At 36.2% G+C, this 23139-nt stretch overlaps 1 protein-coding gene across 1 annotated transcript in view; it reads right to left on the bottom strand.

Annotated features, from left to right (window-relative positions):
- Window positions 1–23139, bottom strand: part of USH2A (usherin) — a 395028-nt gene that overhangs the window by 236038 nt on the left and 135851 nt on the right. Inside the window, exons 22-27 of the mRNA XM_063328461.1 lie at window positions 16477–16607; window positions 10664–10790; window positions 10163–10264; window positions 8510–8698; window positions 7878–8008; window positions 1606–1879 (exon numbers count right to left, since the gene is read on the bottom strand). Of these exons, the coding sequence (XP_063184531.1) occupies window positions 1606–1879; window positions 7878–8008; window positions 8510–8698; window positions 10163–10264; window positions 10664–10790; window positions 16477–16607 (954 nt within the window). The remainder of the gene's footprint in view (window positions 1–1605; window positions 1880–7877; window positions 8009–8509; window positions 8699–10162; window positions 10265–10663; window positions 10791–16476; window positions 16608–23139) is intronic.

Raw genomic sequence — 23139 nt, 5'->3', positions numbered from 1 at the left:
GAAGGCGGACATCCATCTTGAATCATCCTCTAAAACACCTTCTCTCGCCACAACAGTAGGAATTTAGACAAACTACTCCTTAAAATGAATACATCCTAATTTAAGCTCAACTCCTACTCCACAGTGATCTGCTCAGTTTCTTAGGCAGTCTGTGGCAGAGGAAAGAATTAGTCCCAGTCTGCACAGGTGTTTTAATCATTAGAGAAAATGAACAGTTATTTAATTTGCGATGAGATGCATACTGTATAACCTATTTTAATACATTATTTTTAATATCTTTTTAGCTGCATTTATCACTATTTGAAGGTTTGTGACTGAGGTCAGCCAAATAATCTTGTCCTCTTGTTTGAGGAGGCTCAGTGAAAAAAAGTAATGTTTATTGATGTGCCTCAATATACACTTCAGACATTCACTTTAGACATTATTTTGCCCTAGATTCTTTGTTCACAGATCTCTGTGCTGCAGGAGTTGTGAATGCATCCAGTCACAAGGCTATACCATCTGCTACAAGGCAACACTGACAGGGTATGACTGGCTAGCTCTTTCGGGCCACAAATATTATGCACACAGAACCTGGAGGAAGATTATAATATATGTGATACCCATAGCTGGAAGAATACTTAAAACAATATTTTTGAGCTATCTGTGAACACCAGTGCATGGATTTGATTCAAACTATTCTATAGCGGTCAAATCACAAGGCTTCAATGGAGCTCTGCAGAGGTTACTTGAGTGCACCTATTCAGTATGAGCTTGTGCATTCAAAGCCACTTACAAGATTCCCCACTAATCACTTACCGCTACTTATTTGCCCACAGTATCTGAAAAATACACCATGACTGATGAATAGCTTCATAAGTAATGAAAAAACACACCCAAACTGCAAACAGAGCTCGTTTAACAGACACTTTTTGACTACATTTCATACGGCACATCCTTTTGTGGAGGCCATTAGTATCAGGTTGCAATTAATGCTTTTCTCTTTTTCCTAGAAATTTGACCTGTTGCAGAAGAGAAGGATCACGGTGATGGCTAAAAACATGACCATCTCCTCTCCTCCTGATAACATGGAAAAGACAATGGTAACGTAGCCAAAATCCAAATTCACATAATTTTTTAGACCAGAATCAGTATCATCTAAAAAAAGACTAATAAACTCTCAACAGTTCTTCCATGTGGCAGCACCCACCCTCATTACAGCAGTTTAAGCTATGTTTACTGTCTTCCACTGGTTTTATATTCCAGACCTGCGAGCAACACAAGTTGATCAAGTAAAACAAGTCTATCTGAACTGGCTTTCTCTGATGAAGATTTGAGATCTTCTGGTTGGGCATCTCAGATTACCGTCTGCTACTCTACATTTCCTCTCCTATGAGTTAGATCACTTCAGATATCACTGGGTTGCAAGAATTTTTATAGCCTTACAAAAGGATCAGGTCTAAGGAAAGCTAGATGGGTAGGGATAACTGGTACTTAAAGCAACAATACGTGGGAGGAAAAATTCATGTTACATATTCATGGATTTACACTATCAGCAGCAGAATGCCCACCTTGTGCATGACACCAGTTTCTGAAAGACGTAAGTTCTTATTGGTGTCACCTTACCTTGTTCTAACCCCAGTTCTTTATAAATATTCTGAATCTCAGGTGGGATTCCTCCTACGTAGACCGGTGAGTTTACTTTCAGCTGCTGAACACGGGGTTCAAGCGTCTGCTCTTTCAGTTCATTCATACTTGCTGAAACTACAGAGCCCTCCTTGTTCACGGTGACCTTGTTCCACTTTCCATCACAATAAGACAGTCCTAACCAGAGATCCACTTGTGTAAAGACAATGCCAGTTTTTAAAAAGATGTTTAATATTCCACTTTTCAGTTCAATCTATATATTTTAAAACAGAAAAAAGATTTTGAAAAAGACATCACATACACAGCAACAACAAACAGTTATTTTAAAAATTAATCAATGGGGTCAATGAACAAGATCAATGAACAATCTTTATCAATTTTTATCTTCAGGATAGCAGAAATTACAATAAAATTGCTTACACCAAACATGCTAAATACAGTGTATCAGTTAACTCAAAACATAGGAAAATATATTCTTATTTTTTGACAATTGACTTTGTCACTAATATAACTGAATAAAAACAAAAGACAATGAACCAGGACTGTTTTGCTTTTTTTGAGAATGAGAAAACAGTATTTTATCTATCAATTCATTTTTTAGAAGAATGTAACAGGATAATAAGGAAATGAAATGTCAGATCTGATTAAGGTCTTTTTAATTGGCTGGTGAACTCAATTTCAAATTTTTCCAGCATACATTGATTCTGTATTTCATCCTTATTCTTCTAAATCTTGTAAGAAAATAATTGTTTTTGTATTTGCTTTTAGAGATTAATGTGCCAGTTCTCTAATAGAAATATATTTTACTTAAATTCTCACTGCAGAAGTTTCCAAATGCTTTATTGTTAGATTCCTTATCCTAACTGAATGGAACCCAAGTGGGCTGACTGTAAATTGGCAGGTATAGAGCTCTAAACAATTAGATGATGAGCTTGTGGTTGAAAAATATCGATAGTTCACAAAAAGGCATTTCTGTTTCCAGGCCAAAATCTTATTAAGTGAAATAAAAACTACAGATTTAATATAAATGTTTATCACCAGTAATGACAAACTGACATATTTAGATTACTGATAATATTAATATTGCTGTATTTGTAATTGGGTTTCATTTCCCTAACAGGGACCCCAACTGAAGAGAGAACTCGGAACTTGAGAGGTCATGGGCAATACAGGTCCTTCTCTTCCAGAGTGCACTCTGACTGCTTGCTCATGAGACAGAAGGATTTAGTTTATTTTTTTCTTTGAGACCACAACTTTTCATATTTCCATGAGTTCATAGCCCTTTGTAGCCAAGGGCTCTACAATACAAGTGAAGGACAGATCATGGCACCAATGCTGATGAGTATAGCTTGAAACAGTAGTCCATTGGACAAGTCACCACTTCTCTTCAATGATGAGAATTAACATGGAGCACACTGTGCTGGTGTGAAGAAAGTGTTTCAGCTGCATGACTAAAGCAGTATGCCAACAAGTCTGCCAGACCTGGAAGCTGGAGAGAGGATATGATGTTTGACATAGGGTCACTACTCAGCACATCCCTCTTCCAATTTACTCATTTTGGCATAGCCTTAAAGCAAGCAGAGAACAATGCTTGTGCTTTTTATGATGACCTGGACCAACATTTAGAATGCCCAAGCACAGCTACAGATAGAGAACCACTGTTCACTTTGAACTGTTCTGCATAGTGAAGATAAAAGAGCAAAGTCCTGCATACATCCAGCATTTACAAGTCCTCCTCTCTGGTATTAAGCATAGGTTCAGAAAAACAAGAGATAAATTGTTTGCTTTGGATAAAATTCTGGGACCCCTTTAAAAAAATCCTTGATTGTTAATTTGTCCTTGGAAAATTTATTGTCACATTAAACCAAAAATGCATGAAGATCATCTTATTCTTCTGCCAAACATGGTAGTTACCATCTCTCAACAGAACGAGACAATTTAATATCATTATAAAGGCATCATATCATAACTCTAAACCCGAGCAGGTTCAGTTTAATGGTTAAAAGCATACTTGCTTTTTAGTATTTGAGGTGCAAATATTAAGCACCACTGCAAAACTTTATTAATACTGTTTTCTAAGCACACAATTCTTATTTTGATATACCTGAGTATGCAAGGTTGGAACTAGGAAAGCCAAATCTTAGCTTGAATCTGAGAGAGGACATGAAACGCAAGAAGAGCTTCTACAGGTACATTGGCAGGTTCAACAAGCAGCTGGTTACTAGCGGCATCTCTCGGAGATTGATACAGGGACCAATTCTGATAAAAAATTTATTAATGACCTGGGCAATAGGATGGAGTGGACTCTCAGCAAGTTTCCAGTTGATACCAAAGGGGGCTGACACTGGTGTTCTAGACATAGAAAGCAGCTTTGAAGAAAAGAATGAGGGTCAAGATGGATTACAAATTGAACACTAGTCGGCAATGTACCTTTGAAATGATGAAGACCAGCCATGCGCTGGGCTGTATTAGAAATAAGGTAAGCAGTGGATCCAAGGAGACGATTCATCATGTGGAAGACCACATCTGGACTACTGTATTCAGTGGTGAACACTCCAGTATAAGAGAGATATTGGCACACTGGAGTGAATTCAGTGGAAGGGCACCAAATTAGGGTCAGGGGTCGGAGTACCTAACATGAATTGAAGCTGAGAGAATAGGGTTTGTTCAGTCTTAAGGCTAAACAGGAAGAGAACTTAACTGTTCGACTACCTCATGCGAGGATACATAAAAGACAGACCCAGACTCTTCTCAGAGATGCATAGTGAAAGGATGAGCGGCAAAAGATTAATTGTAACTAAAGAAATCACAGTCAGATATCAGGATTTTAGTTTTTTTCTATAATGAGGATCGTTAAAGATTGGAACAGGCTGTAGAACTTTAGAAGCTGTGGACTGTCCATACTCAAACAAAAAATGCCCGGAGCAACCTTATCAAACTTAAGTTGGTCCTGCATTTAGTGGAGATTTGGAATAAACTACTTTAAAAGGTCTGTTCAACCTAAAGTATTTTGTGCTTCTGTGTTTTCCTTCTCTGGAGGGACCAGTCAGTCCCTACCTCACTCAATCTGCTTATAAACACATGAATTTGAAGATGAAAGGAATATCCAGCCATAGCTCTGAGAAACAAAACTCAGACAGAATAGGGGCTGCACTGGAAGCTGAATGACACTTTGCTAAACCTGACATCCGAAACAGTCTCAAACAATGTTGAGCTACAACACTGATTATGGCTTCATCTCCTTTGAACTGGGAAGTCATCCTGAGATTCATGGATATCAGCATAGACAAGCAAGAGACTTCAAAGTACTTGGCAATGACAGTCAGTTTGTGAGCCCTTTGAAAGAAAAAGCACGTGATGCTGATGTTGAACTGGGCTTCCCAATTCAAAATCAATAAGGTTAAAGAGATGCTCTGTATTGGTACCAGCCTTGTTCAGACTGTCCAGCAAGAAGATAGAAGCTCAAACACAGACTCCTCAATAATCTCCTCAAAATCAGTCAGTCTTTAAAGGAAAAGGAATAGAAATCTTTTCCTCGCACCAGACAGAGAGAAACCACTGGTGACTAATAGGTATGTCACCTTCATAAGTCCCACAAGTACCAGTCACTCCTTTGCTGATGAAAAGATTTTGACTTTGAGTCCACAAAACACTTATTTTGCACCCCTGTTTAGCTCCACCGCAGGTAACACTTGCATCTCAGACTGGTTATTTTACTTCATGCAGCTACTTAAGTGCAGTTCTTTTGAAAAAGTTCCTACAGGACTTCTTTCTTTGTCACTTTGCAGAAGCAAGTCAGCTCTTGAATTCAACATCAGCTACATCAGCCACAATATCTTGGGAGCTGGTGCCACTGTCACACATAAGATCTGCAGTGCTTAGGCTTTCTCTGCTGTTGAAGTGGTCATCATCAAAATCAGTAATGCAGGCTCTACCAGCACTCATAGTACCTTTGTTCAATCACAAACTCATGAGGAAACACATGCCAGAGTGACAGCTAGTGATTCGTACTAGTTTATCTGGTCACAGTTTGCTCATAATTATTGTACCTGGATCCAAAGAGAATCCAAATGACCTCTCTAGCTTGAGTTAATTCTCATAGCATGGAAGTCATGGAAGAAGTGAGCTTTACAGAGAGCACATTTCTAGGATATAATTCTGTCTTGGGCAGAAGACAAGACAGAGTTTTTGGCCATTTGGCAGCAGGCCAGCCACGTGTCTAGTTTAGTCATTCCAAAACTATAAAGCTAACAAGAGAGCTGTGACCTATGCAAAAGGAAGGGTCAGGAATACCGTCTTACATTGGCACTCAGGGTAAGTGGTATAGCATCTAATCTGTTTTGCAGTGCAAGTGTCTCCTGACCAAAGCTCCTAACAAAGACATCGTAGCTCATGCGCAACATGCTACACACCTCATTTTCACTTTCTATTAACCTTTTTTTGTGAGCTCAAGTGTACGGAAAAACCTTCTGTCATCATTATGTATGTGCAGAACACACGGTTGCAAGGGTTGGAAAAGCATGCATATACTCATCCTCTTTAAAATTCCTCATGTTAAGGCTGTGGAGATGTTGAGATCAGGATGCAATAAAAAAAAAAAATTACTTGACTTAGGAACAAATGCTAAGTGCTAAAAATAATGTAAACACTATACTGCCAAAAATCTGGAAGTAGGAGTAGAGAAGGAAGGTCTTTTGTCTAACGAGTTTGTGGTTTTGACTGCATGTTCAATTTAGTAATTTTTTCCCTTTACAGTTAGATGCTATTTGTTAGTCTTTCACAGAGCAAGTTGAAGAAAACAAGGATCACATACCACAAGAATCTCCAGAAGAACCCAAGCCCCGTGTTTGTCCCTGTGAACACTGCTCATGTAAATAATGCCCCTGTACTGTGAATTACATACAAGTCCTTTTAGGGTGGGACAGTAATTTCTGTATAGCATCTTATGCTATTAGCTCATGATCTTGGTCATTACTTGAGGGCAAAACTAAAGTAGTAACACGTAATTAGCAAGACTTGTTATTGGAATTCATAATTTCTGGACTAAGGCTGCTTGAAAAAGAGGAAGCAATCAGGTCTAGCAGAACTCAAAATCCAGGAAAAAATGATCTGCTGGGAAAGCCAGTAATATAAAAAGTGAAAAACAAGTTATTGACCTGAAAAGCAGAAAAATGTATTTATACGTTTTAGGTCAGAAGTTTAAAAGAAAAGGCACATTAGATATAATGCCATGCAATAAAATAGGCTGTGACATGACAGCCATTAGCAAAACAGCTGCATAATAATAAATAAATAAATGAAATTCAATAAAAATGCAGAAAGGGCAGATTAGGTCATAAAGAGTAACAATACCCTCAAAAATGTCTAAATGTAAATGATTGCTTCTTGGACCAACTAAAAAGAGGTATTACTTTCAATGTAATACCTACTGGTTGGTGCAAGCAGTAACTATAGCTGACCCACTACGCAATGGTAACCGCTGTCTAATTACATTCAGAATCCTTGGGGGAAGAAAAATATGAAAATTCAGAGCCACGTAACTAACAAAACAAAAAAAATCTGAAAAGCTGTAACAAGCATGAGTACTTCTGAGCATAAACCAGTCTTATTTAACAGACACCAATAAGAAAGTTCATAGGCATTACCTCAGAAATTTACCTAATACAGGATTTGTAAAGCTTCCTCTACAGTGTTGGGAAAACAGTGATAGAGATGAGATGGGATTAAGCTGGACCACTAATTTCTGTCTATATTCTTATGTTCCAAATCAAAATAAGGAAATCATATTGGTTATAAAAATACATACAATACGTATACCTTAAAGAGAAAGCTTTATTAGGAAATAGGACAATTTCCATCATCAACTTTTTGATTTGCAATTTAATTGATTTTGTTCTAATATGAGAACCAGGAAATGGGTAACTCTACTTTCCCAGGAATGAACCGAAAGCTTTTAACGCACTTGTTTTATTCTCTTTTCTAATCGCTTCTAACTCAGCAAAGAGAATAATTCTGCTTTTCATACATTCATATACTGGTATCTTATTTATGATATAAATAACACAGGTAACCTATTCTGAGCATTTGCTGGAGTCTTCTTGCTGCCCTTACACTTTGCTGCACACAGCATTTCAAAATAAGTAAACCACAAAAATAACGTGGCTTGAAATGTCTTTAAATGCTGGACATATCTTAGCAGACAAAACTCACAGGTCATATGTGAATATAGTTATTTGTATTTCTGAACTTACTGCGAGATAATCTGGGCCATCTGTATTGTAAACAAACAAAAGCAATCCATTCAGTTGATCTGTTCTAAATTTGAATGAGATCTCGAATTCCAGTCCACCACTGAAAACACCTGAATACAGTTCCAGGAACCCTTGAAAGGAAGTGAATACATGCACAAGTTAATCAAATACATAAATAAATAGGTTCAAGAAACCAAAAGCAAAAATCCAGGTGCTAATTTTTACTTTGACATGAAGTACTCAGGGGTTTCAAGATCAAGGTTTACAACTTCATCACTCAGCTTTGCGAATGACAGTTATCCATAATGTACTGCCACAAACCAAGCTGGTGCAATTGTCTAAGTTTTGCTACCTGGCTTTTTTTGATACGTTAGAGGCATCCATGTCTCTTCAAAAGTGAAATTTCACCTTTTACACGCATATCAAAACTGCATATAGTTAAAGCAGCAGCACCTGTCTGTGAATGCATGCAGCAGTCTTCTGTAAACCCAGAAACTAGGTTTTATACCATTCAAAAATGATCCTATGTAACTAACGCTGCTTTGATAAGCAGAATACTGCAATACTTTTGATCCGATCACCTTTTACATCTCAAGAGCATATTGGACTAGTGCAATCGTACAGCAAATTACCTTTGCCAAGAAAATGTGCTCCTTGGGAGAGGACAATGGGGCATCCTTCCCACATATGATAGACATTGTTTTGCTCTTCAGCATGCTGCCAGTTCAAAGATTCCCAGTTTTCATAGGGAGTATGCACTTTTTTCAAAAATATGTCACTGAGACACCCCACAAATCCCTTCTGGACTATCATCTTCATCCCTGCAGAAATGGAAAATAATTTTTTAAGCCGATCACCTGCAACTAAATACAGGGATTAATTTACATGTGTTATACCCACTCACCCTATTGTATATGTGCATGTATGCATTGAGAACCAGCCATCAACCACTTAATAAACCTAGTCTCTAAGCTAAATCCAGATTTCTGAATGGGTTTAGTCACTAAGGACAGCAGCTACTGCTATGTAGATGGAAAATATTAAACTTTTTGAGATTTTGCACACAGATGTTTTCAAGTCAACAGCATAGATCTACTCCATGAAGATTCCAAGGAAAGTTTTCAGGTTTATCCTCTTTAAACAAAACAATAATTGTGAAGAAAGGCATGCATCTGCTGAACAGGAAGAAACTGTGTTGCAGAAGCTTAGGTAGATGAATACACTTCTAGAAGCTCCATCAGGAAGTTTTTCTTTCTTTGTTTGGATTTAAAAAAAAATAGTAATTCATGACTTCTATCTCTTTCTTTATCGGGGACAAAAATATAATGCAGGATTTTATAGATGGCATTCTCTTGAATGGTATTAGAGTCAATCTCATTTTGATATTTAGTTGAGGTTTTTGATGGAGGCATCTTGCATTACTTTATGAACCAAAGTTTTTGAACATCACATGCACACGTTTCTGGCTTTAGTAAACTGAAATAAAGGAGGATAGAGGAACTTGTACTCTTGTGTACCTCACATCAAGTCATCAACTAGATTTCACATCCTTATCAGTGGCAGGAATAAAAACTTAAATAAACAATTTGGCTTTTAGGTTTATATGAAAAAAAGCACAAGTCTGGATATGAATCCACTGAGAACAGCTGATTGCATACTGGTTTTGTATGTAGTCACCTCTGTTATCTGCTGGTAGAATGTACACTTGACATATAGACGAAGTTTATATATGAAGATGTATGTTTATTGATTCTGTGGAAGCCCGTTACAATCCAGCTCCACATAAATACAGCTGTAGAATACAGATATATTAATACACCACTGAGGTCAGTGCAACAATCCCTGAAGGATCAGACTCACACCTAAAAAGGCCAACATGTTGTATCCCTGCATCTCAGTAGGATGCATAACCCTGTGCTTAAGCTAACAAAAACAGTTTGTATGTGTATTTTGGAAAAGAATTTGGGAATCTAAATTGTAAAACATACCCACAAGTTTCACAGACATACCAGTTCTGTATATGGAATTAATTAAAACGTACACAGACCTTATACACTGCTTTACTGCTAATGACATCAGCTATATAGATATTTCAATCTAGCCTGAAAGATAAAATTCAAGAAACTGTACAGACTTATTTTTTATTAAAACAATTATGTAAATAATGATGCAAGTTAAGTACTGCCCTCTTATTTCTGACACAATGTCAATGCAGCCTACAGTACTGGAAAAGCACTTAAGTCAGTGCCACTGTATAGGATTCATTATACCACAGTCATACTCACCTACATCCTTTCTCACAATAGTATAACCCTGTGGAAGTCCTCCAACAAAAACTCCTGTGTTCTCTCCAATAATGGTACTGCCACTAGTTGCTAAGGAAGAACCTGGACAAAATAGGTCATTATTCCTGTGTTCAACGCTTTCAACACATTTTCAACTCAATAACAGAATATTGATATTTGGTAGAAGAGGCTAATGTAACACAATATCCTAATACTTTCCCATACATATCCTGGAAATATTTACAGCTCCGTTTTACAGAAGAAAATTAATGCAATCATAGATTCACAAGCACAAAAAGACAAACTCCTCCCCACTTAAATCATCAAAGACTCACAACGGACAGATGCCTCAGATGCACAGACAAAACAGTAGTGATTTTGTCAGAAAATTGAGTGAATTTTTTGCTGCATGGATGAACACAGGTAGTGGAAAAGTAAGCAAGTGAGCAATACTCTCAGCAATACCAAAATAATAAAGCAAAATGAAATGGAATTGATTACCTGTGTACTGCCCATCCACCGTGATGTTTCCCAGTGCTTGAATTCTTGTAGCAATTATTTGATGCCAACTGTTATCGTTGTACTCTCTTCCACCATCATTAGTTGGAGTGACTGCTACTGCAGATCCCTTTTTATTAACAGAAGAATCTGATTTAGAATATTATGAAGGGAAGATTTAGAGTTATACCTTACTCTTTGTAACACTCTGTGGTATATAACATCTAAAAATAAAGACAAAAGTCCTCTGTTTAACTTCTTCTGGAATACTGAATGATGTTTAGGACAGATTTCCCCACTAAATTAACCTTCTCAAATAATAAATGAGGGATCAAGGATCCAGTTCAGTTTCTATTAAAAATAGAAAACCCTGTGCAGTTTCTCTGATAAAGACAAGGATGAGGTACAAATTACTGAGGATCATGTCACTCAGATTTATTTTTTTATTTACTTTTTTAATTGAGTTTTTATTTAACTACTTCACGGATCGCTGTGGTTGTGAAGTTTGATGGCCATGATTCAATGTGCCATCCACAGAAATCCAACAGGATTGTTGACTGCAACACCTGTCTACAGGAAAGGACCTAGAAATTAGATGTATTTGTAGGACAGTATGAAGATGCATGTTCTGTCCCTGTTAACCTGGTATCAAAAGAACATGAATTTTTAGGTGAGAGAGTATAATACATTTATGGTTATGAAGAAAAAGGTCATACCAAGAGATTCAGGAAAGACAAAAAAAAAGAAGGTAGTTATTGAGGATGCTTTTACTGTACAAGTGATGCTTGTACAAAGTTTTTAAATTTAACTAGAATTTTTATCTGGTTTTATTCAAAGTAAAAAATATAGTTATATGAGGGGTTGAATATAGAGACATCCATAACAAAATGCAGAGAAATCTTTTCTCAATTGCTGAGTAAGAGGAATTTAACAGATGCAGTTGCCAAACCAAATCTCAAGGCTGTAAACAACCAAAATAAATACCACATGAATTCAGGTAATGATGCAATAAAAATAAAATTAGTGTATTTCAAGAAGTTTCCCTGAGATTTACATCCAAATAATGTTCTAACTTCACAATAATTCCCATAATATTGTCTCAGGACTTTATAACATACTTGAACCATCTGGGAACTCAAAGTTATTCTGTTGAATTCACAAAATAGAACTGTCCCACATAGCAGGCAACTACTGAATGTAAGAAACATTTCTTTACATAGGCACTACATAACATTAAAGACTCACAACCTCTGCAGTTATTTTATGGCTTAAGACAGGCTTCAAAAAAACAATTTCAAAAAAATATGTAAAAGAAAAATAAATGGTTCCTTAAAATCTGGGGGTCTACCTTGCTACTTTGCAGCAGCAAACCAGACAGTTCAGATTATTTCCTTTCCCCAGATCTTCTAGTACTCTTTCTGGCTGAAGGACCTTAGAGTTATTGCACATGAAGAAGACCTGTTGATAAAAACAACCACCTATTGTGATTAATACTAAAAGTCTTAATTATTAGAATTTATTACTATGCCTTTAGTGATGTGCATCTATTAGAAATTCCTTGTCGACATACAGATTTATGAACACAGTATACATTTTACAGTACATTTTGAATTGGTGATTGTCACTACGTATCCTGTGTATGAAAGTACGTATGATGCGTACATACGTACACAATTACAGAATAAAATAATTTCCCGTGAATATTTACAGCATGTTTCCTACTCCATTCAGCCAGCATCTTGGTACTGAGGCAGTCTGTACAGCGGTCCTCGTTCCCATGATAACAATACAAAGCTATATATGCTTACATACTGATGTGCACTTTTTCATATACTATTTTTTATTGTCTTCTCTCCTATTTGAACATTTTAATATTTTACAAACACACATTTCATTATCGTAGTTTAATAATTAAAACCAGAACTGGTGTCATGCCCAATTAATGTGCCCTGGTAGCATGCCCATTAGTTTTTCCATTAGTGAATTCAACAATACTAATGGGATTACTAGCATGGGATGCTAATTGGGCGTGACATAAGAAACTGGCTTACTTCTTAGCATACCCTTGCTAATGATGAAATTAATGAGCATTTTATTAAATGCTGTCTCATCAAAGTGTACTTAGTTAGCGTTAAAATTGTTACAAACGATGCTGCATTCTAAAGATCAGGTGCCTGAATAAGTGGTTCTTCATATTATGTTTGGCAACAGTCTAGAGCATTAACAATTTTATACATCAGAAACCACATTTATTTGTAACCAATTCAATCTGGGACCACACAACCATATGTGCTAGCCTGCGCTTAATTTCAGGGGGGAAAAAAAAAAGAAAAAAAAGAAAAAAAGAAAAGAGACAGTGTTGAGGGTTCAGGACGTACTGCATTGGAGGCCTCTCTATGACATTTTATCCAGAACTAGCCAAGTGACTCTGTGATCATATTCAAATATCCTGTTGTGAAATGGCTTGTTATGCATGCTGGAAATCACACATAGGGTACTAAATCTGGATTAGTTCACTGAGTCATACAATAAGTCTTAATATTTAGTAGCTCTCAGTAATAACTAAGTAAATATAAATCTCTGTGGCTCTTCATGCTGATGTTTACATTCATAAAAATATATAGAAACATCACAAATATGGATCCTCAAAGATACTGTCTAGGTGAAAAAGTCTGAATGTAAAACACACTTCTCCCAGTCAAGTTCTTTCAGTGACCAAACTCCTGCCACTGAGAAAGTGAACAAGTACTGAAGTTTTGCCAATGCCAAGCAGTAAGGTATAGTTGGAACTCATAGCTGGGTATTCTCCACCTTCCTTTTTTTGGGCAGTAACAGCTCACCCTCAGACCATGCCTACTACACTTCAGACTCTGCCCGAGCCACAGGCAACGAGGAAAGTATCTGGTGTTCCTCCTTCTTGCTGTAAAGTTTAGTAAATGGATCATCTTCTAAAACAGAAGAGCTGGATTCTATTCCCTCCATATTGCGAGAAGAATCCCAATATTCATATCCTCAGACTATCCTAATCACTAAGGGAAAAAGCGCTCCAGATTGGCCTTCAATTTCCACTGTTAGTGATTTCACTTTGTATAAAATATTCAGTGCTTCCCTGGGAAAAAAAATACAACAAATGACCTGTAGCTACTGAAAGATAACTATAAATTTAGCTAGAGTTGATTGCGTAATTTAGGGGAGGATGTAAAAGGCATTACAATGAGGAGAAACTCCACAGACAGATGAAGGTTTGCAGGCACACAGAGTTTGAAGGAAGGTCTATGGAACAATTTGATTATGCAGACAAGACTGAGGAAGACATTTGTTAGGAAAAAACCTCATGCTTCCTGGACCATGAATAGAAATTTGCAAAGAATGACAGTAAAACAATAATGAGGAAAGAAGAGCAGCTCGACAATACAAAAGGGTGACAAAAGAGATGGTCAGACAACAGCTTGATGAACGGTGGTGTACATAAAGTTGAGAGAAGTATGACTGGACAGGAAGAAAAGCATTTGAAATTAACGCTTAGAGAAGGAAGAAGTCAGGCTGCTGAAGACTCCCCACTAAGAAGACTTGGCAGGACTATCCCCAGAGCAGATACAACAAAGAGAAAAATGCGCTGCTGATCATGAGCAAAGATACAAACCAGAATCCTGAAAGGGACTAAGGGTAAAAATAATTAACCTGTGACAGGACACAGCTGGAAGGGAGCACACAATATTACACAAAGCTGCTCTGGATAAAAAGCAGCAGAGTCACAATTATCATCAAAAAGAATTTTTGCAGTTTTTAAGAGAAGAGCACAGAGGCACGGCTATAAATGTTTATCATATATGCCACAATCATAATTAGAGAAAACAATGCATAGAACCTGGCTAAGAAACCACATGATATGAAAAAGAAGCAATTAAAGCATTTGCACACTAATGCAAACTGTGATACACAAATGAAGGATTAACTATTTTTTTAATTTTTCTTGAAACACTCACTGAACCAGCCATATAGGCTAGTTTAGACTTTGTGAGAGGAGGTAACAATATGGAAGTGATGGTCATAAAAATCAGCATGGGACAGTTGTCCCAAGCTGATTCAAATGAAACACAAAGATAAAGAAAGATATATTCATAAACAAGTAATTTGTTAAAATCCAAAATAGCAACTACTGAAAATATTGCTGAACTAAGAAGCTCTAGGGACTGAGTATTAGATAAAGATAAAGGACAGATAAAGGACAGGGGGGAAAGGGGAAAAAAAAAGAAAACAATAAAAGCCCCAACCCAGCCACTCTCCCACGTGTCCCCCTTCCTCCCCATCTCCCAAATAGTGTGAATCCAACCAAAGACAAGCTCTTCTAGGGAATGAGTCCAACCTAGCTGACAAAGCTACTTCAGAAGGAGCAGATCTGCAAGCGGGGCCTAGGAATACTATTTGAAGCACTAAAATGCCAGTTGAAAGATATCCACTCCCATTAAAACAAACAACAACAACAACAAAAATCAAACTATTACACCTAGAAAGATCTTACAAAGGAAATAAAAATTAATTTTCTGTTAAGTGAAGGTATAAGTATAAAAAAGACAAAATAGAACTAGTACCTATTAAATTGTGGATGAGGGCAACATTAACAACAATGTTAAGCATGGTCCCAAAAATTGAAGTACACAGTGACTCAGTTTGCAACAAGGAAAAGAAGAAAATGCCTGTATGTAAATGCAGTGAAAATGAGAGAAATTTGTATCTTGGCGACAGAAGCAGAGTTAATGTTTCCTAGAGCACAGGGATCACATACACACTGGCCTCTGGGCAGCACCATGCCTCCTTTACAGATTTCTCAGAGCTAAGGAGGAGCTTCACTGCTGCACAACACCTCTGCATGGTCATGGAGCACCAGTGCCTGGACCATATCAGAGTTCAGGAAGCAAAAGTTAACAGTGCATTGTCAAATCTCTAAATCCACACCATTTTACACTATTAAGCCTTTCTGTTCAACCCCACAGAGCAGTAAACACAGTGCCAATCACATAATTAGACACTGAGGCGTGACAGAAGATAGGGCTGATGCAGCGACCAGGCCTTCCAGCAACACGGAGGCAGTGGTAACCTTACAGAGAGGATGCACATATATGGAAATGTATGATACCACGTTATGCCAATATAATTCGAAAATCCAATAATTACTTACAGTTTCTTGCATATGTATAAAAGATAACTGAGTCTGTAATGTTTTTTTTATTCCATGAGGAGATCCCATTTTGGGGTGCAGAGAAAACAGAAAATACCCAAATAGAAATGCAAGGAATGTGGCCGTATTTTTAATTTTGTGGAATGTATTTGATAATATTTCCCTCAGTATTTATGCTTTTGCTGTCGTCTTTATTACTAGAAGCGAGAGACGACTTTCATCTTATTAATGGCAAGACGCCGATTTCAGCAGGAAAAGACAAAATCTCAAGATCGGAGGCTTAAAAATAATTGGCTAAGAAATATATAACCTTTATTTGCTAATTCAAAAACTAGTTCTGCCCATCTCTAAAATCTTGGCACATTACGCTGTAGTGGGGTTCAGTGGTACTGACAAGAAGTCCCAACCCATAAAAATGCAAAACAAAAGAATCATGAATTGTGGCAAACAAAACAATGAGCAAAGCTTTAGCGTTTCAGTGTTTCTCTCCCCGTAATGTCCAGTTACCCAAGGGTTCTGAACAGCCAGTTAACTTGTATCAATTAAACAATAATTAAAAAAAAAAGGATAAATACGTAAAGAAGTAGTGAAAGGAATAATATAAGCTATTTTTGTCATATCCTGTCTTTTGTTGTACCTGTGGATCAAAAAGAAAGTAAGGACGCCCACTCCTCAGTTGAAGTGCAATGTATTCGTCTTGATTCCCAGGTGATGCAGAGAAAAAAATCAAACCATCAGGTTCCTGGGTTCTAAATTTCACTTTAATACCTGGTTAGAAAAAACAAGCAGATGGTTAATGCCAAAAATGGTTCTTATGCATTCTAACAGCACAATTACAAATAAAAAGTTGTTTTAAAAAGCAGTAAAATGGCAAATCAAATTCATGGAAGTTTTCTTTGCTTAAAACCCACCCCTGCCACTCATTGCAGGAGACATTTTACTAATCCAGACTGAATCAGCCTTTGAGAGAAACATCTATGATTCCAGAGCCCTTACTCTTCCATAAAAAAATGATACACAATTGTGATTTATGCTGTTCAGTAACTTCTTTATTAAAAAAAAGTTATTCAAATATCAGCATACTATTCTAATAGTTGATGTTTCACATGTGGATTTTCACTTGTACCTTAACATTTGTATTCATAAAGTAGGAACGAGGTTCCTGCATGGAAGGATTTCTATGAAGAATGGTGGGGGGTTGGCTTCAAAAGATAGACAGATATATATACACATATTTATATGTATATTTATATATATTCTTTTATAAATACATATATTTAAGTGCACAAAGAACACCTGAAAAAGAACAGGTGTTAATAAAAATTGGACACATCTCAAGGAACAATTGATGAACTAAGCTTAATGAAGAACTTCCCAGATCATTATCAACAGCCCTTCCATTTGGCTTCTGATAAAATATTGTCTCAGCACACGAAACATCATTCAAATGACATATAAGAAAAAAAAAAAACTGTATTTTTCTTACATTACTTTTTACCAAAAATAAAATATCAAAACAACAACCTAATTAATCAGCTTGTAAATACTGGAGTATTGTTTTCCACGGTATAAACTTACTCAGTAACTATCTAAGGACACATTAATGAAACAATTCATAAATTATGCATCCAGTTTTGAGAAGGATAATTATGAATAAACAAGTTTTGGATAACCAGGAATCTTTTATGACTATAACACCTTTCTTTTAAGCTATCTCGTGGAACATCATCTTACAGAAACAAGTAAGAAAATTACAAAACCATATGCACAATTTGGCCCAAGTTTCTAATATGCAAATCCAAATATCGCAGGCTGAGTCTGTGGTGGAACCGTGCCTTTACTGAGCTATTTTTTTCGCAAAGGGAAATGAAAAGGCAGCAATAGCAACATCTGCCTATACTCTACACTTCCATGACATTTTTGCATAAAATGCTTTTTACAGAACAGGATAGTTTATTGGGTTTTACTCAACTCCATCGAACTATTTAGTCTTTTCATACACATTTTCACTCTTAACGTCAGGCAGAAAACAATAAGTGACAAAAGTTTGTCTTGTAGACAGCATCCATATTTTAAAAAAAAATTATAATTCTGATGCACATTCATAGTAGATCGTGCTTGTTAATTACCTATATCCATAAGAAATATCCTTTGACCCTATTTCTTAATCACATGAACGTTTTCATGCAAATCACACGATGCACTCACAGATATGAAACGTACTCTCTAGGCAATGAAAAATCAGTCACGCTATTACAATACCTGCAAAAAGCAGTTGTACATAAGTAATGCCCACCAAATAAAAAACTCAACAAACGCTGTCCCTACTTAAGGAAAAGCATAGCTTTGCCTGGCTCAGAAACAACCGCTACGCTGTACTTTGAGGTTCCAGGTATTTCCGGCTGCAGTATCTGCTGGAGCGGCTGAGACTGATGGTCTCTAATCCCAGCACTGGAGAGCACAGTTAATTTAACAAACTGCCAGCATTTTTATCGAGCTGCCAAAAGACATTTCTGAAAACTAAAGGAGCCCTCCTCACACCTGATTCAGAAGGACAAATACTAACAAAATAATTGCATTTCTGCAAAAACACCATTATTTTATAATGTTGTGTTAAAAAAATAGAAATTAAATGGTTCATAAAGGTAATATTGCAGCAATTCTAAGTTTTCAAATGTTATGCAGGAGCTTTCTTTCTTCTTTGGATATTGAAACCTTAACTGCTGCCTGTAGATTTGCCATAGCTTCGTATAAAGTATTGATGAGTCAGGAACTGACTCAGTCACAGCCCATACAGCAAATTCTAAATTCATTTGTCACCTATTACATAATTCAGAAAAGGACTCTGTCCCTTTAAGTTCAGGTAGCTTTGGAGTTTCTCATCAGATAAGGAAGTTCATATAAGCTAGTTTTAAATAAGTACTTTCAAACCTCAATATTAATATTTTCTTGTATTTCTAGAAGTGAGTGCAATGGAGAAAACGATTAAGCAAACTTCTGACCCACAAATAATATTTTCACTGCAAGAGAAAAACATATGGAATTAATATTTTTCACAGGAAGATACTAATTTAAAAAAAAAAAAAAAAGATATGAAAAGATTTCTCAAGTCCAGGATGGACCTCATGTTCAAAACAAAACAGAGCCAGAAAATCAATTCAGGCTTGTAACAGCTAGGTCGCTGTCATCCTTCTGCCTTATTGACACTGAGGACTGAAAATGGACCTTACTTAACCTGACCACAGAAAGCTCTCCTTTGGAAATCTGAAAAGTTTCAAAGAACTTGAAAACCACCTTGGATCACCAGAAAAACTTTCTTTTTTTTTTTTCTTTCTTTTTTTTTTGGGGGGGTGGGGGTGGGGGGGTGGGTGGGGTGGATTTTGCAAGAAAATGTTTCAAATACTATTTCAGTATGCATGTCTAAAACCTTAACTTCCGTGTTAGATACAACAGATAAACAGGAATATAAATAAAATAGTGACATTACAATTACTTCCATAATTTGTCATGTTCAGAAACTGCGTCTCAGCCACGCTACCGAGGCTACTAAATCTTGGATGGAAAACAGGACCATCTGTGGGGCATAGTAGGAATGTACTTTTAATCAACTGAATCTTGAATTGCAACTCAAGGATTCACCTAACGGTGACAAAAGGGATCGGTCCACAAGGTGTTGTTATCATTTCTGGGTTAAAACACAACAGGAAATTCTACTACAAATTAAACATTAATGTATGTAATTCAAATAAAATCTTTAATTCCATTTCAAATTATAGCTGCAATTGGAGAAGCTGTCAGAAATCCTTCAATTATAAATAAAGAAATTTCTTCAAGTTCTGTAATTGAATTTCTTTAATTATAATGGCATTGTACAAAACATAATACAAGCATTGTATACAGTGAACATAAAAGACAAAAAGAATAATACACGGTAATAAAAGGAAATTACTAATATTATTATTAATTTTTTTAAGTATCCCAAAGTGTGTTAGGACAGACTCTACCCGTCTCTAAGGATGAACATAGCTTCAACTTATGCAGTAGCGGATTGTGATTAGATTTTTATCCTAGTTTCACAGACGGCGCAACCAGGTTAGCAGAGGAATAAGGATGCGAGTGACCAATGCGGGCATTTTAAAGGCATTAAACTAAGCAGCAATATCAGCATGCTACCCTGTGAGTGCACACCATTTTGAGAGTTCCTTTTAGTAATAAGGCTGATATTAAAATGAAAAAGATAGACTATTACAGTAATGTCAGATGAGTCAGAACCCAGCTTTTTGTCTAACACAGAAAAAGCATATGAGACTATTTTTATATCCCATCTTTGCCTCCCTCATGTAAGGCTTGAAAGTCTGAGAACTTCATCAATATTTCAGATTCAGAATCAGATTCACATCTGGATGCAGATTCTTCTGCTGCAATTCAACATAGCGTGTGAGATCTGCACAAACGTATTTAACAGGCAAGAATGTGCTCTTAAGAAACTGACTGCATTTTTGCTTACAGTAAGTTTACGGAGCACACGGGATTATTTTCAGTTTAGAAGAGGCAGTCGGTTGTCAGGGGGAAAATGTTAATAAACTAGAGCACCTCCCAGATTAGCATAATATATACTAATAATTTATAATTATTACAGAAATAAAAATAACTTCTGACTGATGCTAAACATCTTTTTCTTGCAAAAGAAAAAGTTTAAAATTGATTTTGTTTGACCAAGAAATTTTATTCACCCAGACTAAAGAGATTTTACTACCTGTGAAACACCTTTCCAATTTAACTGAATTGAATTTAGTTTGGTTCTTTTTAAAAAAAAAAAATCAGCATTTCAAAATACAAAAATATTCACAGTACTAAAAAATTTTCTTCTGATTTTTTTAAATTTTGAGGAAGCGGAGTTGAGAGGAGAATGTAGGCAGAGGGCTACATACTTCAATACAGTAATTGAAGACATCTTTTACAATAACAGCTGAGAAATTTCAGCAAAGTGACCCACTGAAAAATTAATCTCTTTGTCCCATGCACTCAGCTAACACACCTATAAAATACCTTTCTCTACAACTGGATGTTCAGAGTCCAGCTCAAAATAGCCAACAAATGCATGTTATTATACTCATTAAATACACAGAAGTTGCTACAAGTCTCAAAAGTCCCATGCCCCTTCATCAAAACCTATGAACATGATCAGATCCATCCAAAAGTGGCAAGAACAGACGCATACAGGTATTTCCAACCTGGATGCGGTCAACAAGAATAGCGTTAGTTTAATTTTCATACATACATCAATCCCGACCCATATGCATAAAATTTAAAAGTAAGAATAATAATTAGATAACCTAGCATATTATGGACATTTCCTTTGTGAACTTAGGAAATCATAAAAGGAAAAAACTGTACATTACAATGGGAAAAAAATAAAAAGAAAAAAACCCTGCCTGATATCGAGAAAATCACAAAGCATTATTAGAAATGAAATTTGCATAATCTGTGAAGCACATAAATTTTCAGTGCAATTTCTCCAAGAATTGCACAAACACAATTTGCATTTCCATTCTACTTATATCCTTACATGAAATGGTGTAAATAATTATATAATTGTACATTCCAATCAAATGAACAGAAAATTGTCGACAAAGAAAGCAATCTCTTTATGCTCACTAAAGCGCTTTTTTGTGCGTAATGCCAACTAAAATGAATAGAAATTGTACATAAAATTTTGACTACAGCATTGTGCTCTGAGCACAAGTCCCTTCAGGATGACAAACATTAAGCATTTACTTAACACTGAGATTGTGTACCAATGCTTTTGCCTAATCAAAGCACATTTTCACACAGAAATTATAAAACAAAATTTGATTTTAACCATTGAGGTTAACTGTCAGTTACTATACACTTCCTTTGAATTAATATTTAGTTGTTATTCCATGAGAGTGATTCTGCATGCTACATGTCATTACAATAGCTAAACCACATTTAAAAATGTATTTTTAATAAGAAAATGCACCTTTCAAAAAAAAAAAAAAAAAGAAGAAGGGAGACTTCACAAAAATGGATCAATATTTAAAGCAGTTTCACGTAATGGACAGTGGGATTAGAGGAAAAGAAAGAGCTCAGAGGACACTTTCCTGGACATAGTAATGAAGATCCTCTGCTGAATACAAGGAGCTCTTCACACTTCGTGATGGCCTATAGCTTTCTGGATTTTGTTGAGAGAAGAAGCTGGAAAGTATTCTTCCCAAAACTCTCCAACATCTTTTGTTGTCTTTGATACAGGAACAGGCTCCATCCTTTACTGTTACCTTAATGTGTTTGAAAACATTCTTGAAGTTCATCATTACGAACATTACACTGACCTAGTAATTCTCTTGATGAAGCAAATGCTGTTCATTTCTGAAGTGCTTTAGTTTTCCAGTAGAAATTTAAAATACATACTTGAAAGTCATATATATATGTCCATATGCCTATGTACACGCACACATATATATTTGCACACGCAAACATACAAAAAATTTTCCCCAACTTTTTCCAAACTGTAACTGGAGTGTCCAATTGCAGGTCAGCAGCCCCTTGTCTTTTGTGATGATAGTAAACCCAGGAGAAGCTAAAAATCCATTGGTTTTAAAATTAGATTGTACACCCTCCCCTCCCCCCATATTTTGAAACTGTCTAACTTTATTGAGAATGACACAATTAGAAGACCTTTTTTCTTAATATATGCTCATAATACCTCAAACTGCAAAAAAAACCTAAGTCAAACTAAAAGGCTGAAAGAGCACAAAGAATACGATGAGTGAATGAAAGGGGGAAAAGTGTGTAACACCTCTTGTGGAAACCAACGATCAGGCAAAACCCCAAATCCTCTTGATGAGAACTGAAAATTTCTTTTACACTAAAATGACTAATTTGATACCTGTTTTTTCTTATTTTGCTTGCTACCCCATTATACCCACTACTGGTAAAACAAACAGGACATTTTAGCTTTAATCTTCTTACTACATAACCCAAATAACTTCAGTCATGTTTGCATTAATGCTGCATTAATCATGTTGTTGCGTATTAATGAGTTTTCAGGCTATGCTAATTACTGTCATAGATTCTGCAGCAGCCCATTAAATATACAAATTACAGAATTAAAGAGCCAGAGCTCTTCATGATTAATCTTTAAATGGAGAAAAACTAATGATGTCTGTACAAAGTTTCTCTCCACTTTTGGCTGACTGAGCCCAATGAACAATCAATTAGAGCATTTGAAGAATAAGAATATCGCACATACTAAAAGATGTGTTATGCTGTTATTCTA

The sequence above is a fragment of the Chroicocephalus ridibundus genome, chromosome 3, assembly GCF_963924245.1.
Source record: "Chroicocephalus ridibundus chromosome 3, bChrRid1.1, whole genome shotgun sequence".
NCBI classification, from domain to species: domain Eukaryota; kingdom Metazoa; phylum Chordata; class Aves; order Charadriiformes; family Laridae; genus Chroicocephalus; species Chroicocephalus ridibundus.
Note: the sequence above shows the minus strand (reverse complement) of the source record. Positions and strands in the feature narration are given on the sequence as shown.